Source organism: Somniosus microcephalus, chromosome 11, assembly GCF_052327205.1.
Source record: "Somniosus microcephalus isolate GS21.2 chromosome 11, FLI_Smic_1.0, whole genome shotgun sequence".
Taxonomy (NCBI): domain Eukaryota; kingdom Metazoa; phylum Chordata; class Chondrichthyes; order Squaliformes; family Somniosidae; genus Somniosus; species Somniosus microcephalus.
This window is the reverse complement of record NC_140997.1, coordinates 38,008,749-38,027,259: the sequence shown is the minus strand read 5'-3', so window position 1 is coordinate 38,027,259 and position 18,511 is coordinate 38,008,749. Positions and strand designations below refer to the sequence as shown.

At 46.6% G+C, this 18,511-nt stretch overlaps 1 protein-coding gene across 3 annotated transcripts in view; it reads left to right on the top strand.

Annotated features, from left to right (window-relative positions):
• The first annotated feature begins 310 nt into the window (after positions 1-310).
• Positions 311-18,511, top strand: part of c11h16orf89 (chromosome 11 C16orf89 homolog) — a 123,596-nt gene continuing 105,395 nt past the window's right edge. The window contains exons 1-2 of one of the 3 annotated variants that reach the window (XM_086000487.1): positions 311-723; positions 15,444-15,596. In XM_086000487.1, the coding sequence (XP_085856613.1) occupies positions 561-723; positions 15,444-15,596 (316 nt within the window). In that variant the 5' untranslated portion in view covers positions 311-560. Of the gene's footprint in view, positions 724-999; positions 1,110-15,443; positions 15,597-18,511 lie in introns of those variants that run through there. The other 2 variants (XM_086000486.1, XM_086000488.1) reach the window with 2 other exon arrangements.

Below are 18,511 nucleotides of genomic sequence, written 5' to 3'. Positions count from 1 at the left end.
CTTACAGCACCCCGAGTGCCTAAGATCAGCAAATGCAGCACAGAACAGGGGCGAGCCTTATTGTCTGTACAGCACTCACCCACCAAATATTGGGGAGCTTATCCTTGAGCGATTCGATTGAAAGATAACCAAATGTCCATTACATGCAATATGTACGCCCACTTTAATGACTTCGCTTCACTTGTGGATGCCTGCTGCAATAACATTTGTTTATCTGTTTCGTACAACCAATTGAATCGGGTTCCTCATTAGACAGTCAGTTGTCCCACCCATGCACTGAAACCTTTTTGTGATAATTTTTTTTATATAAAAGTGCACGAATTCGCAAAGCCGATTTTATCCGTCTGCTTTGAAGAACATAAGAACAGGTGAATGTTAGTAGAATTATTCAGTAAGGACAGGGATAAAATCCAGTAAGGACGCAAGGGAATACATGTGACTCGGGTGTGAAGGTACAAGCCCACTAAATCCCACAAGGAAAACACCACAGACAAGCGAATGACCTCACAAGCACCAGCTGATGGGTATTCAGAGGGTGGAAAGAAGACTGAGGAAGAACGATGAATCCTGTTCTGATCGCATTTACCACACTAAGTTTCGTTTCAGCAAACGAACCAATGCTCAACGATGTTATTTCCAAATTGGAGACGGCAACTTTCTTCTTAGAAAGTACATATGATCGTATTAATTTGGATGGACTGGTAGGGTTTCGCTTGTTACAAGGTAAATGACTTAGGCTGCGTGGAATGAGTGTCCCGGCGGCTGGTGATGATTGGGGCATTCTCCCGTCAATCACACCTGGAGCCCGCACCGCTGTCAGTATCTTGAAGGTGTCATCCAGTGAGTGACTGACAGCGGTGCAGTCTCCGGGCGTGATTTCGGGGGAATGACCCAATCATCTCCGTCTTGGCCGAGATTTGGGGGTGTTACGATGCAGCCTTAAATAGTTAAATATGTGCTGTGCGTTTTAATTTGTGCAAGGTGAAATAAGGATATAGAAGGAGCAATTTAAAAACAATGTTCGCTGGCATTTTGACAGACTGTGTAAACTCGTAGAAAGCAGGTGTGGAATATAATAGAGGAAAGTGACATGCATTCGCGATCAAGAGGTAATTCAAGCTGCTCTAACAGTAGATATGGGCGATATGATTCATTAACAATGTGCATTCTGTTGTAGAGTGCATACAGTGATGGGGGTTTCATAACTGAAGGCATATAATAGTCTTGCTCTGGTATATGCCCCTATTGACAAATAGCGGATATTACTGCATTCTTAATTTTATATCCAACAAGTTCTAAAGCTCTCCTCGTCAATAAAACAGCAACAGCATAAAATTCTACAGGCAATATTTATTTCCCCAGAAGATGAAGTTAGTAAACTTTTGGTGAACTACTTTAGGATTTCCATACCAAACCGAATAAAAATAGCAGCACTTGTTTAAAAATGATTGATTTAAATTATTTAAATATGGGATACTGCTTTTATAGTTGTTACACAGTTGTTATGCACAGGCATATCTTAAGTTGCAAAGAAGCTCCAAGGTGAAGGAAATCTGTTACAATTTTATTTTGGCACCTGCATACTTTATTCAGAAAAAAATGGCAACGCAGCTTAAAATGATAATTTCCTCAGCTATCCTCTCAAATCCTGCTGGGTTGAAAATGAGAACTTGAGTGCATTTTTTCATGAAAACGTTCTGTATGTTTTTGGTAACGTTTAAATGTGTCTGAAGTTGCACTAGTGCTTAGATGAAAGTTGTCAGTGTCAGACCTGCAGAATGGGCTTAGAGTGTAGTTAGTGTGGCACTTTGATTTTCTTAAAGGAACAGATTAAGGGTTTGGATCTAGAATTTGGTATTGTCAATGACAAACGTGCAGATGAAGTCCGAATCTTATTGTATTATACAGTTATCTGCTTAAGCCGCCAGGTTGCATGAACATTGTAGATGTTGCCTATGGAATTTGATGCCGTTCACGTTTTATTAATAAGGGTGAACTTTAGAATTTGTTGAATTAAAAATGTATGTTGGGCATGCAGTATTCTCTATTTGTGAATATATGGGTATATATGAGAACAAGACTATTGAATATTTGCCTTATTGTATTGCTGGGGGATGCCAAGATGTGTTCAGACCCGAATCATCAGAATTGAATGGAGACACCCCTGTGAACTGATCAGACTACCAACATAATAAAGGAAATAGAAACATTCTCTGCACTTACCTGCAAAGGAATGGCCACGCCTTTTCCACCAGATTGCCAGGAAAAACCTTGTTAACAATTTAGGCTTTCTCCCTTAACTCTTTTTGCCGTGAAAGAAAGTTTTCATAAGAAGACAGAGGGGGAGAAATTCGGTTGGTTAGCGCCTCCCGTTAGCGCCTGGCGGGGGCGCTAATGGGGTACTAATGAAGTAACACTGGGGCGAGGCGAATCCAGCTGCGTACGCCAAATCCAGTCGCCCCTTAGTGCCGCCGCTAACAGTTAGCGCCTGGGGCTTTAGCGCTAGGCAGATTGTGACGTCAGTGAGCGTGCAACGCTCACTGAGTACCCGATCTGCCAAATTGATTATCACCCCCTGCCTTAGCACCCTGCCCCGACAACAACAGGAAGAGGATGCGTGAAGCAGGTGGATGGCGGCTCCAGGGGTAATATTTAAAGGAGTCAGTCGCAGCTGTCAGGTTAGTGCTGTTTCACTGCTGCCTTGTCAGTTTGTGGTTGTGCAAGAGTTTAATCAGTCATCTAAAGGTTCTTTAGTATCAGGAGTGTTGTGGCTACTAAAAATTAGTTACATTTATTCTGACAAAATTTCAAAGTGCTACACATCATTACATTAATGGGGGCTGTACTGGCAGTCAACCTCGCCCTCCAGGATCTACTGCAGAGAGAGCGGAGGCAGCGAGAAAGAATGCAAGATGTGGCCAGAGGGGGGAGGAGGAGGGCCGTCAGGGCTCTCAACAGGAGGCCTTACCCTCGGCGGGTATTCCAACAGCACTTCTACCTTGAATTAAGCGAGGAGCAGTGCATTAGAAGGCTCCGCTTCAGCAAGGATGTGGTCACCAAACTCTGCCACCTCCTGCAACCAGACCTCGAGCCTCATCAGGTCGACCATGGCTCTCTCAGTGGCAGTCAAGATCACCGTCGCCCTCAATTTCTTCGCCAGTGGTTCCTTCCAGTCTGCAATAGGAGATATAGCTAACGTCTCGCAGTTCGCCGTCCATCGCTGCATCCAGGAGGTCACAGAGGCTCTCTGCAATAGGAGAAGGGACTACATTTCCTTCTCCATCACCAGTAGGACAAGTGTGCATGTGGCTTTGCCAGGATAGCGGGCTTCCACATGGTGCAGGGCGCCATTGACTGCACCCACGTGGCTTTGTGGGTACCACATAACAATCCTGAGGTCTTCCATAACCGCAAACACTACCACTCACTTAATGTGCAGTTGGTGTGTGACCACAGACAACGAATCCTCAATGTGAATGCCCGCTATCCTGGCAGCAGCCATGATGCCTTCATCCTGTGCCAGACCGGTGTGCCAGCATTCTTCCAGCTGCCACATCAAGCTCATGGCTGGTTGGTCGGAGACAAGGGCTATCCGCTCGCCGCCTGGCTCATGGCTCCTCTCCCCAACCCCAACACTCCTGCCCAGCACTCATATAATGAGAGCCATGCCGCCACCAGGAACATCATTGAGCAGACCATCGGGGTGTTCAACCAACGGTTCCGCTGCCTTAACCGCTCGGGAGGAGCCCTCCAGTACTCGGCTGAGCAGGTGTCCCATTTCGTGGTGGTCTGCTGCATGCTCCACAACTTGGCCATCATGAGGGCCCAGCCCTTGCCACCAGGGATTGTGGGACCAGCTCAGGAGGAGGAGGAGGAGGAGGAACAGGAGTGAGGGAGGAGGCAGCCACTCAATTGGCCTTCTGGAAGGGCGGTCCATGACCGCCTCATCAGACTGGGGTTACAATAAATTAAACCCCAGATCCCCGTTACTCACCACATCCCCACCATTCCATCCCTGTCGCACTCCATATCACAGCGCAAAGCTGAAATGAGAGACACCACAAAATCATCCAAAGCCAATTCATAAATTTATCAATAATCTGTTAACACATATTTACAACAACAATATAAGTTATTCACCCATGTTCAAACCCTTAGTGCCTGTCGTTACTGTGCCTTTGCCTACTCTAGTGCTCCTACAAAGTGTTGGCACCGTGGCTGCAGCACAGCGGCTGGAAGGCCGCTGAGTGTCCATGCAGGAGACCTCAGATGGCCTTACAGGACGCCCTCGACAAGCTCTGGGCCTGGAAGGGCCGGCTGTAGACTGCACCACCTCAGCATGGGCAGTAGCAGTCTGGGCTGGCTGGATGACAGGCAGTGACAAGGGCAATGGACGAGTGCCAGTGGTGAGAGCCGGAATGCTGTCATCCTGAGAGAGGACAGCAGCATCCTGCTCCACTGACCCACTGCCACTCCCCAGGGGCAGCACCTCAGCATCCCTAGAAATCTGCTGGAGCATAGATTGCTGGCCTGCTGCGACACCGTGGAAGCCCCGGTGGATGGTGGTCGGCCCAGCCACGATGGAAACAGTCAGAGCTTGCATGGCATCAAGCTGAGATTGCATGAGAGCAGTCTGAGAATCGATGGCACCAAGCATAGACTGCATTACAGCACTAAGATGTTGCGTGGCTTCCGCATGTGCTGCAATGGAAGCTGTGACATCGCCCATCACACGCGGCATGAGGTCTGGGTCGCCACTGTCTCTCTGGGAGTCCACCATCCTCTGCAGACTGCAAATGATGGGCTCCGTGGTGTGCACAGAGCTCTCTGCAATGTTGGAGGTGGACTCCTCCATGCTCCTTACCCTTGCTGAGAGGCTCCATCACCCTTCTTCTAAAGGCCATCGAGGTTCTCATCTGAGTCCTGTGCAGCAGAACTCGCGCGCGAACTCGCCCTCCGGGGAGTTGACTCCCGAGCTACCCTTTCCTCCTGGCATTGCTGCAGCCCGCTCGTCCCCGGTGCATCACCCTGTGCTGATCCTGCTACTATACTAGCCTCTAAAGAGTGCGTAGTGCCAGTATCTGCGGGTGAGACATGCAGTAACGGGGTGTGTTCTTCCTCCTCCTCTTCTCCTGTCTCACTCTCTATGGTGCCCTCCGGGACAGGCTGCTCAGGTGCTTGCTCATTATCAGAAAGCATAAAGGCACAAGAGTCGAGTTAAGGTGAGGGGAGGGGGGCAGGAAGGGAGAAAGACATGCATACAGCATGATTAGCTGGAAAGTGGGAAAGGCTTGTGGGGTGATGGGGAAGTGGGCTGTGAGAAGGAGTAGGGATGAACATAGCCTTGTTGTCCCTAAGGGGGTCAACATCGCTGGTGGGCACGGCGCCCACCACCTGGCGCCCAATGATTTGCAGTACTCTTTCCTCCAGCTCAGAGTGATTGGGTGTCAGGTTGTCCCTCGCCTGTGCACTCTTGCTCCCTCCTGTCGTGAGCGACCTTGACCTGCAAGAGAGGGGAAAATGAGTGAGTGTGGAGCAATGTGTTTGGGAGATGTGCCTGCCATAGTTGAATAGCTGTGATTGTGTGCAAGGTGTGAGATGTGAGTGTTGGTAGGTGGAGATTGTTGGTGGGTGAGTGCTGGGGGTGTGGTGCTTTGGCCAGTGTGTGCGACTGAGGTTGAGATGGTGGTATGGAGCATTTGTTGAGGCATCGACTCACCCTGACCACCCGAGTGAGGTTGTTAAATTTCTTCCTGCACTGTGTGTGGGTCCTGGGAACCACAGTGCTGCCCGAGACCTGCTGGGCTACCTCCCTCCACATGGTGCAGAAGACTTGTGGCGAGGGCCTCCTGCCACTTGTTGGGTACAGCACTGCCCTCCGTCTCGCCACAGCGAAAACCAAGGCCTCCAATGCTTGGTCGCAGAATCTGCAAGCTCTCTCCCTGAGCCGTTGATCTGCCATAATGGCACCTCCTTCAGTGGTCCGGTTCCTTCTCCTTGGCCTTCTGCTGCTTGCTGAGACAGCTGCAGAACTAGCAATGCTGAGAATGAGGTTCTGCAGCGTGATTGAACCTCCCATTTAAGAACTGGAAAGAGCCTGTGGCAATGATGACTAGCGATTAGACTGCACCTGAAATTGGTTAGCGCTTCGAGTCTAATGCCACTGAGCTAGGTCATTAGCACTTGATTTAGCGCTTCCATCCTTTCTTTGAGCGATGACACTGAATTTTGCATGCAGCGTGATTCATTAGCGCCTGGCGCTAAATCTCAAACTTTTCCAAAGTTAGTGTCCATTCCTGGGTGATAATGAATTTCGTTCTTCCGGATTTCCCGACCTCAAAACTACTCCCTCCCCGCCTCCGAGATATGATCGGGGCCAATTACACAGAAGCATAAAACATAAGGCAAGTAACTAATAGCACAATATTTGACTTGTACAATACTTAAACTTGTCCAAGTTTCAGATTTCCAGTGTCCGTAGAATTTTGCTTTTGTTTTATTGTTTAATTCACTCCCACTTCCCTTCCAGGAATGCCCACCTTGAAGATGTTCTGCTCTTCTCTCCAACAGTTTTAGTGAAAGGTCATTGAGCTGAAATGTTAACTCTGTTTCTCTCTCCACAGATGCTGCCTGACCTGCTGAGTGTTTCCAGCATTTTCTGTTTTTGGTCCAAAATATTTATTCTTTCCAAAATCTTTTAACTTAATTTTTGATGAACCATTATGTGAGCGATGATCTTTACATAGCCCTCTTGATCATCTCTGCTGGACAGGGAGTTAGAATTCCAATGTAAAACTCCAGACAAGGCCTAGATTGCCTAGCATTTAGAAGAATGAGAGGTGATCTCATTGAAACATATAAAATTCTTAAGCTGCTTGATAGCATAGATGCTGGGATGATGTTTCCCCTGGCTGGGGAGTCTAGAACTAGTCACAGTCTCAGAATAAGGGGTTGGCCATTTAGGGCTGAGATGAGGAGAAATTTCTTCACTCAGAGGGTGGTGAATCTTTGGAATTATCTACCCCAGAGGGGCTGTGGATGTTCAGTCGTTGAGTATATTCAAGACAGAGATCGATAGATTTTTGGATACTAAGGGAATCAAGGGATAAGAACATAAGAAAATAAGAAATAGGGGCAGGAGTAGGCCATTCGGCCCTTCGAGTCTGCTCCACCATTTAATAAGATAATGGCTGATCTTTTACCTCAACTCTACCTTCCCACACTATCCCTATATTTCGTGATTCCCTTAGTATCCAAAAATCTATCGATCTCTGTCTTGAATATACTCAATGACTGAGCATCCCTCATACCTACGTAGTTCGCTTTGTTCATAATTAAGACCCTAGTTTTGTACATAACTAAATCACTCTCAAACTCAATCTCAAACTCCATATAAAAGTCTATCATATTATGATCACTCTTCCCCAGAAGCTCCTTTACTACAAAGTTATTAATTAACCCTGCCTCATTGCACAGTACTAGATTTTAAATAGCCTGTTCCTTGTTGGTTCCTCGATATACTAATCTAGAAAACTATCTTGAATGCATTCCATGAACTGGTCCTCCACACTATTACTGCAAATTTGGTTTGCCCAGTCTATATGAAGATTAAAGTCCCCCATTATTACTGTATTACCCTTGTTACATGCACCTCTGATTTCCTGATTTACAATCTGCCTGACACTACAACTACTGTTAGGGTGCCTATAAACTACTCCCACCAATGTTTTCTTCTCTTTGTTGTTTCTTAGCTCCACCCAAACTGATTCTACACCTTGATTTTCCGAGCTAAGATCCTTTTTCTCTACTATCTTTATCCCATCCTTTATTATCAGGGCTACCCCCACCCCACCCTCCTTTTCCATTTTCCCTATCCTAAAAGTCAAGTATCCTGGAATATTTAGTTCCCAACCATGGCCACTTTGCAACCATGTCTCTGTAATGACTATTAGATCAAACCCATTTATTTTTATCTGTGCTATTAATTCATCTATTTTGTTATGACTGTTTCACACATTCAGATATAGTGCTTTTAGCTTTAACTTGTTTCTATTTTTCTCTGATGTCACCTTAGTCACTGATGCCCTTTGCTAAGCTCTCTGTCCCTTCCTGATCCCCTCTGCTTATTTTTACCCAAATCACTACTCTGCTCTACAGCCTTGACATTTCTCTTACTGCTTTTGAATTTACCATCACCTGAATCCTCCAACCACTGCCCCACCCTTCATTAGTTTAAAGCCCTATCTATCGCCCTAGTTATTCGATTTGCCAGGACACTGGTCCCAGCCTAGTTTAAATGGAGTCTGTCCCAACGGAACAGCTCCCTCTTTCTCCAGTACTGGTGCCAGTGCCCCATGAATTGAAACCACTGCCTCCCACGCCACTCTTTCAGCCACGCATTTAACCTTCTAATCTGTTTGTCCCTATGCCAATTTGCACGTGGCTCAGGTAGCAATCCATAGATTATTATGTGTGAGGTTCTGCATTTTAATTTCATAAGAACATAAGAAATAGGAGCAGGAGTAGGCCATTCAGCCCCTCGAGTCTGCTCCGCCATTTAATAAGATCATCGCTGATCTGATCTTGGCTTCAACTCCACTTTCCTGCCTGTTCCCCATAACCCTTGACTCCCCTGTAGTTCAAATATCTGTCTAGCTCCACCTTGAAAATATTCAATGACCCAGCCTCCACAGCTCTCTGGGGTAGAGAATTCCAAAGATTCACGACCCTCTGAGAGAATAAATTCCTCCTCATCTCTGTCTTAAATGGGTGACCCCTTACTCTGAAACTATGCCCCCTAGTTCTAGATTCCCCCACGAGGGGAAACATCCTCTCGGCATCTACCCTGTCAAGCCCCCTCAGAATCTTATATGTTTCAGTAAGATCACCTCTCATTCTTCTAAACTCCAATGAGTATAGGCCCAACCTGCTCAACCTTTCCTCATAAGACAACCCCTTCATCTCAGGAATCAACCTCGTGAACCTTCTCTGAACTGCCTCCAATGCAAGTATATCCCTCCTTAAATAAGGAGACCAAAACTGTATGCAGTACTCCAGGTGTGGTCTCACCAACACCCTGTATAATTGTAGCAAGACTTCCCTACTTTTATACTCCAGCCCCCTTGGAATAAAGGCCAACATCCCATTTGCCTTCCTAATTACTTGCTGTACCTGCATGCTAGCTATTTGACTCTAGCTCCTCAAATTCCCTCAGTAGTAGGATATGGGGATGGTATGGGTAGGTGGAGTTGAGGTAGAAGATCAGCCATAATCTTATTGAATGGTGGAGCAGGCGTGAAGGGCCGAATGGCCTACTCCTGCTCCTATTATGTTCTTATGTTCTTAACTTTCTAGAATTTCCAAAGACAGGCTATAATACACAAGCTCAAAAAGCTAAGCAATTGAAATGTTAATTATCTCTACCACTTAAGTAATAAGTTATGAACAGCAGCCTCTTAAGCTGTTTGGTTTAAGCTCATTTGGTTTGACATCCGGTCACAACAGAAATTCTTATTTGATCAATCTACGAATTTCCATGCATAAACACTTTAAAAATGAGTGGAAAAACAAACTTGACCTGGTTAGTTTCTGTACAGACAGTAATAGCAAAACAACACCTGGCCACATAACAGAGTTACCTCTAGACAGCTTTGTGCATTGATTTTCTCACCCAACACCAAGCTAAACAGAAATAGAAAATGCTGGAAGCACTCTGGTCAATCAGCATCAATGGAGAGAACAGTTAATGTTTCAGATGTAGACTCTTCACAGCACAAGATAACAGAACTATGTTGCATCTAAATAAAGTACATTTTAAAACACATTGGGCGCAAAATTCGGCTCCTTAGCACCTGCTGTTTCGGCGCTACGAGTGTTGTTTTGGATCCAAAATGGCGTCCACGGCGCGTGCACACACCTCGAGTTGTGCTGGATGGCATCATGGTGAGGACATTAGCGTGGGTGCAGTGTGTATGCAGAGTAGACAGATCCTGACGTCAATCAGTGTACGTATAATGCTGATTTGACACCAGCGCTGCCATTTTGGAACTCAATGCTGCAACTAACGCCCTCTCTTAAACACGCACTGCTGAACAAGCGTTCAGGAGAAGGATGGACACCCCACCAGTGCTATTTAAAGGGATCATCACCTACTTACAGGTTAGTTGCAGATTGATTTCTACTGGCTGTTGCAGCGTTTGTAGAAGTGTTTGGTGGTTTCACGAGTTCTTTAAAGTTGCTAAAGTCTACAGTGGTGTGGCAGGTGCTGAAGTATTTAGTCCTGACTACAAGGGTTCTGCACAAACCACTTGTTCCCAGACATGCGTGAACTAGTAGGCCTTCCACCTGGAATACAGAATGATAGGAGAATGAGCAGAGGGGACACAGAGCAGGACAAGCTGCTGGAAGAGAGAAGAGGAGGAGGAGGGCTCTCAGCAGGAGGCCATATCCGCTTAGGGTGTTCAGGGAGCAATACTCCTACCTCAACCTCAGCGAGGAACAGCGTGTGAGATGTCTGTGCTTCACTAAGGGCATCTTAACTGAAATCTGCCACCTGCTGCCGCCACAACTGCATCCTCAGAGCTGGGCAAGAACTGCATTGCCAGTGGTTGTGAAGGTGACCATGGTGATGAACTTCTATGCATCGGGCTCCTTCCAGGCTGGAGCTGGAGATATTTGCAACAACTCCCAGTTTGCCGTCCACTGTTGCGTAAGGGAGGTCACTGAGGCTCTTTATTCAAAGAGAAGTAACCACACGTGGGCAACGTGCATACAACGAAAGCCATGCTGCCACACAAAATATCATAGAGCAGACCATTGGTGTACTGAATCAACGATTACACTGCATGGCCCACTCTGGAGGAGCCTTGCAGTATTCGGCAGAGCAGGTGTCAAGATCTGTGGAGGTCTGTACAACCTGGAAATCATGAGGGCACAGCCCTTGCCACCGGCTATAAGGCAAGCAGCTGAGGAGCAGGAGGAGGAGGAAGATGAGGCAGAGGAGAAGAAGGGAGGAGTCAACCTAGACAGCCCCCTTTCTGGCTTGGCTGTCCATGAATGACTCTTCCGAGTGCGATACCAGTAAACACAACCCTAATTCACCATTCACCAACAGACCCACAACCTTACTTTCCACTGTTACTGACCATCACAGCATCCGGTTGGCCACGATGCAAAAATAAAAGACAATACAAAATAAACATTCCAAACCAAATGTATAAATCAAACCATGCCATATTGCAGACAAACATCAACTTATCACCCTTGTGCATTCCCTTAGTACCTGTCTTCAATGTGCCTTTGCCTATCCTAATGCTCCTACGCAGTGCTACCCCAGTGGCAGCAGCATGGCTGGCAGAAGGCTGCTTTCTTTCAGTGGGGGATACTGCAGATTGCCGCAGGACAACCTCAAGCAGCTCTGGGCCTAGAAGGCCTAGCCTCAGACTGCACCATCTCGACGTGGGTGACAGCAGTCTGGGCTGGCTGGCTGACAGGCAACAGCAAGGGCACTGGCAGATTGGTGGGGTGGGAGGACAAATGCTGTCATCTTGAGAGAGGACAGCAGGTTTGTGCTCTGTGGAGCCACTGCCACTCCCCCGGGGCAGCACCTCAGGCAATACTAGTAATCTATTGGAGGACAGATTGCTGGACAGTTGTGACACCCTGCCAGCCCCTTTGAGCACTGGTATCCGTAGCCATGATGGCAGCAGTCTGAGCTAGGATGGCAGCAAGCTGAGCTTGCATGAGACCAGTCTGAGCTTACATCAGCGCAGTCTGACCTTGCATGAAAGATGTCTGAGCTTCCACTGCATCACCCAGATGTTGGGTGGCTGTTGCTTGTGCTGCAGTGGAAGTTGAGACATCAGCCATCAGACGCTGCATCATGGTTCGATCCACAAGTGTGCGAATAGAGTCTTTTTTTTATTCGTTCCTGGGACATGGGCATTGCTGGCAAGACCAGCATTTATTGCCCATCCCTATTTGTCCTTGAGAAGGTGGTGGTGAGCTGCCTTCTTGAACCGCTGCAGTCCGTGTGGTGAAGGTACTCCCACAGCGCTGCTAGGGAAGGAGTTCCAAGATTTTGACCCAGCGACGATGAAGGAACGGCAATATATTTCCAAGTCAGGATGGTGTGTAACTTGAAGGGGAATTTGCAGGGGACGGTGTTCCCATGTGCCTGCTGCCCTTGTCCTTCTAGTGCTAGAGGTCACAGGTTTGGGAGATGCTGCCGAAGAAGCCTTGGCGAGTTGCTGCAGTGCACCTTGTAGATGGTACACACTGCAGACACGTTGTGCCGGTGGTAGAGGGAGTGAATGTTTAAGGTGGTGGATGGGGTGCCAATCAAGCAGGCAACTTTGTCCTGAATGGTGTCGAGCTTCTTGAGTGTTGTTGGAGCTGCACTTCCACGCTGGAAAGGATGGGCTCCAAGTTCTGTGCAAAGCCCTATGCCAAGTTGGTGCCGGACTCCTCCATGCTCCTTGATGTAGCATGCAGGCTTTCTGGGAGGCCTGCCAATGCTCCAAGCATTTCATTGGTCATATCAATCAGCCTTCTTCTATAATAAAAACAGAAAATGCTGGAAATACTCAGCAGGTCAGGCAGTATCTGCAGAGAGAGAAACAGAATTAATGTTACATCTCTAACTTTTTCCAGTTCTGACGAAGGGTCATCGACCTGAAATGTTAACTCTGTTTCTCTCTCCGCAGATGCTACCTGACCTGCTGAATATTTCCAGCATTTTCTGTTTTTATTTCAGATTTCCAGCCTCTGCAGTACAGTATTTTGCTTTTGTATTAGCCTTCTTCTATAGCCTGCCCCATCGAAGTGCTCATCTGAGTCCTGTGCAGAAGAACTAATTTGCGACCTCGTCCTCTGGCGAGCTGGCACCTTTGCTACCCTTGCCCCCTGCCCTGGCTGCAGGCCACTCATGCCCAGGGTCTCACCGTGTGCAGATACTGCCTCTATGCTCTAAATTATATGCAGTGTCAGTATCTGAGCTGGTGGTTGCAAGTGTGAAATCAAGTGACGGTGTTTCTTCATCATCACTGCCTTCTTCCTCTTTCACTGCCTGGCCTGGTTGTAGTTGTTGGGAATCTGAAAAGAGAAAGGCACAAGGGTAGGGTTGCGGTGCAGAGACGGTGGGAGTGGGGGTGGGGGGAGTAAGAGGTGCATGCTTACACCATCTGCCGCTTGTAAATCAGAAGAGATTGTGGGATGAGAAGGAAGTAAGATGTTAGAAGGAGGATTAGGTATGAGGATACCGTCATCTTCTATGGTTTCACCTGCGCCGCTGGTTACGGCCTCAGCAATGGTTGCTGCAATATCTCCAGCACTGTCTTTTCCATGGGGGTAAGGACATGTAGCTGTGTCTGACCCCGCTGGTTAGGTCCTGCTGCCTCCGGTTGTGCGCCACCTTGTCCTGCAAGAGAGAGGGAAGTGTGTCAGTGAGTGTGGTGCAATGTGTGTGGGTGATGTGGCTGTTATGGTTGAATAGCTGGCAGTGTGTGCAAGCTGTGATATGTGGGTGTGACGCTTGCAGCAGTGTTAAGTGTGTGAGGGTGAGGTGTATATTAGGTATGAATCGTGATTGATACAGATTGTTGGTAGGTGAGTGATGGGGGCGTGGTGCATTGAGCAGTGTATGAGGCTAATGGTACAGTTGGTGGAATATGGCATTTGAAGATGCATTCACTGACCTTGACCACTCATGTGAGGTCGTTGAACCTTTTGCGGCGCTGCATCCAGCTCCTTGGGGATTGACTCCTGGCATTGACCGCCACGACTGTCTGGTCCCACTGCCTTCACAAAGTTTGTCTGGCCCTCTGTGGATAGAGCACTTCTCTCCTCCTCTCCATCTCCTCCAGCAAGGCACCCAGTGCAGCATCTGAAAATCTTGGAGCCCACTCTCACCCCCGTTGTACTTCTTCTTCCAGGTCAGAATGTCTTCCACAGCCACTTCCAGCACCTGCTCCAGCCACAATGCACCTCCCCTTTAAGAGGTGCAAGCTGGCTTTAAGTAGTGCAGGCTTGCTTTAATTGGTGTTAGCCTTGCACAATCTTGGCCCCCCTTGCTGAGGCATGCAGCCACTCAACAGCGAGGTTAGTGCTGGGTACACACAGAAGTCATGTTGGCGTGCTGCCTGCATCGGAAGCAACTGGCGCGGGTTAATCACGCATCCCGTTCCCTGCGTCTGTTTTCAGGGGCTATCGAATTTAGTATTTATGCATTTTCCCAGCTGTCACTTAATGGACTCGCACAATGGCCACTGAGCTTCTGCCTCCCCTTCACAGGCGAGGATCCTGAGGTGTGTGAATCGTGTGCGCAACAAGTTTAAGCCAAAACTTGATGTTAAAAAGGCAGTTAAGGGTCTCTCAACGAGCAGTTAAGTACCTCAATGAGGCCGCCCGCCTCTCCCGAGCGGGTCCGTGGCGCGCCTTGAAACGCACCCAAGTTAAACGCGGAAGTTGGCGGGATGACGGCGGGTTCCTGATGCTCTGTCAATTTCCGCACTTTTAACTGCCGACCCACCCCCAAAACTGCACATTCGGCAATGGGAAAATTCTGGCCCTTGACTCTGCTGTATAAGATATATATAGGTAATGATATATAGATAACAGGAATATTATTGTGCTATGTTAATGCCCAATATAATAATTGAGACAAACTTTGCATCATTTGTGTATTTGTGGTGTCCCTTCCCTAAAGGTAAGAACTTATTTAATTATTTGCTGGGATTGGATTCTGACCAATCCCACCATCCTTTAAAATCTGTTTAAAATATGTACTTCCTGTTTGGAGATTCGCAAGACCTGTGGGAATATCAGTTTAAAAAAAAATGTAATCTAGCAGTGTGGCATCACTGGCAAAACTAGCATTTATTGCCCATCCCTAGTTGCCTTGAGAAGGTGGCGGTGGGCTTTCTCCTTGAACCATTGCAGTTCATGAGTGGTTTGCTATAATTGACTGGCATGCTCGGCCACTTCAGAGGGCAGTTAAGAGTCAACCATCTTAATATGAGGTTGGAGTGACATTTCGGCCAGGACAGCAGGTTTTCTTCCCTAAAGAACTTTCGAGAACCAGTTCCTTTTTCCTCAATGGACAGGAAAATCGAGTGGAGTGTATAACAGGCTGGCCGATCCACTACTATCAATTTTCTACCTGGCGGTGAAAGTTAAAATCGACCCTGAAATGTCGAAGTGTTATCTACAGCAACGTATTTCTTTGTTATTGAAGCAGAAAACCTTGGGATATGTTAAAACTGAAATCTGCAAAGAATCAAGCTTTTTTCTACCTAGCTGATTCCAAGCAGACACCACCTATCAAATGTTTTTGTTTAAAATTACACTCTGTTGAAGTTTTTGGCCATCCAATTTTGTAGTCGTCAAAACTCTCACCAGTACTGGTGTTGAATTTGAATATGATTGGTACTATTTTATTCACACAGCTCAGCTGGGAGGTGCATTGAAGAGATGGCCACTTTCAGGACCTGAAGCTGCCTCACAGCGTGTAAAGGTGGACCGTCTCGTAAGAAGACTGGATGTCATAGCAATAAAAGCTATCGAAGAAATAAAAGCAAATGATCCTGTGTATTTCCATGGTAAACTTTAATAAGCTTATAAATGTAATAATTTAATGGTAATTTCCATCAGCTTTTCAAGTCAAATTTACAAATCATGAGCAAGATGAAGGCACTTGCACTACCTGGGGTGTTGCAAATGATTTACAGTTAGGTTGTACGTGCCTCAGATCACACCACCAGTGAGAGATGCTGATTTAGTCCAGAGTCTATAGTTGCCAATATAATCTAATGTTAAATAAAAACAGAAAATGCTGGACAACACTCAGCAGGTCAGGCAGCTTCCTAATGTGTGAGACTCAATACTGTTCACAGTGCTCCAACTGAGGCCTTATTCAAGTTTTATATAGGGTCATCATTACCTCTTGGCTTTTATATTCTATAATATATCTTGTGATAAAATCTAGAATTCCATTAGCTATCTTACAGCCTTATCAGCTTGAGGAACTTCATTTGGTGTCCTGTGACCCTGTACCCCCAAGTGCCTCTGTTCTTCCACAGCACCCAGGCTACATCCATTCATTCACAATTACTGTTATTGCTTTCTTTTACCAAAATGCATCACCTCTCACTTGCTGACATTGAATTCCATCTGCTGCTTTTTAGCTCATTCCCTAACTTAGCAATATCCCTTTGCAGCTTCCTTTTGTCTGCTAAAGAATTAACTATATTTTGGAATCATCTACAAATTTCAACACCACTCCCTCCAGACCTATATCCAAATGATTAGAAACATAGAAACATAGAAGATAGGAGCAGGAGTAGGCCATTCGGCCCTTCGAGCCGGCTCCGCCATTCAATGAGATCATGGCCGATCATCCAAATTCAGTACCCTGTCCCTGCCTTCTCCCCATATCCCTTGATCCCTTTAGCCTTAAGAAATATATCCAACTCTTTTTTGAATATATTTAATGAACTGGCCTCCACCGCCCTCTGTGGCAGAGAATTCCACAGGTTCACCACTCTCTGGGTGAAGAAATTCCTCCTCATTTCAGTCCTAAATGGCTTACCCCTTATCCTTAGACTATGACCCTTGGTTCTGGACTCCCCGGCCATCATAAACATCCTTCCTGCATCTAGTCTGTCCAGGCCTGACAGAATTTTATAGGTTTCGATGAGATCCCCTCTCAATCTTCTAAACTCCAGTGAGTATAAGCCCAATCGACACAATCTCTCCTCATACGTCATTCCTGCCATCCCAGGTATCAGCCTGGTGAATCTTCGCTGCACTCCTTCCATGGCAAGAACGTCCTTCCTCAGGTAAGCCGACCAAAACTGCACACAATACTCAAGGTGCGGTCTCACCAAGGCCCTGTACAACTGTAGCAAGACATCCTTGTCCCTGTACTCAAACTCTCTTGCTACGAAGGCCAACATACCATTTGCCTTCTTAACCGCCTGCTGCACCTGCATGCTTACCTTCAGCGACTGGCGCACAAGAACACCCAGGTCTCTTTGCACTTCCCCTTCTCCCAATCTATTGCCATTCAAATAATAATCTGCCTTCCTGTTTTTGCCACCAAAGTGGATAACCTCACATTTATCCACATTATAGTGCATTTGCCATGTTTCTGCCCAATCACCCAATCTGTCCAAATCGTACTGGAGTTTCACGACATCCTCCTCACAGCTTACCCTCCCACTCAGCTTTGTGTCGTCTGCAAATTTGGAGATATTACATCCAATTCCCTCGTCTAGATCATTAATATATATTGTGAACAGCTGAGGTCCTAGGACCGATCCTTGCGGTACCCCACTAGTCACCGCCTGCCACTCGGAAAATGACCCGTTTATTCCAACTCTTTGCTTTCTGTCCACCAACCAGTTCTCTATCCAAGTCAATACCTTGCCCCCAATCCCATGTGCCTTAATTTTGCACGCTAATCTCTTATGTGGGACCTTATCGAAAGCCTTCTGAAAGTCCAAATACACCACATCCACTGGATCTCCCTTATCTATTTTACCAGTTACATCCTCAAAAAATTCTAGTAGATTAGTCAAGCATGATTTACCTTTTGTAAATCCATGTTGACTTTGTCCGATCCTGTCACTGCTTACCAAGTGCTCTGCTATTACATCTTTTATAATAGATTCTAGCATTTTCCGCACTACTGATGTCAGGCTTACCGGTCTATAATTCCCCGCTTTTTCTCTACCACCTTTTTTGAATAGTGGGGTAACATTAGCTACCCTCCAATCCATGGGTACTGTTCCAGAGTCTATCGAGTTCTGGAAGATGACCCGCAATGCATCTACTATTTCTAGGGCCACTTCCTTAAGTACCCTGGGATGTAGATTATCAGGCCCTGAGGATTTATCGGCCTTCAGTCCCATCAATTTTCCTAACACCATTTCCCTACAAATACTGATTTCTTTCAGTTCCACCCTTTCATCAGGCCCTATGTTCCCCGGCATCTCTGGGAAGTTATTTGTGTCCTCCTTTGTGAAGACAGAACCAAAGTATGAATTTAGTTGGTCTGCCATTTCTTTGTTTCCCATTATAAATTCCCCTGATTCTGACTGTAAGGGACCTACGCTTGACTTCACCAATCTTTTTCTCGTGAGCGATCCTCCAGTCCTCTGGCATTACAGCTTTTTCTAATTAATTATTAAATATGCGTAGTAATGCCTCTGCTATCTCTTCCCTAGATTCTTTAAAAATGCGTGGATTAATTTATTTAATATATCCCTTTTTAATTTTAAATGCGCTTATCTGATGACTAACATCATCCAATGTTGAGTTACAGTTCAGCCATGATCAGTGTTCCCGTTTAGCTGCGCGGCGATCTGCAGATCCTGCCTTAGCCGTTCAACGTGCTATAATGGCAAAAACCACGCACGTGCGGTAACTGAAAAATTAGCAGGAACATTGACCACGATCTAATTGAATGGTGAAACAGGATGTGGAGGGGCTGAATGGCCTCCTCCTGTTCCTA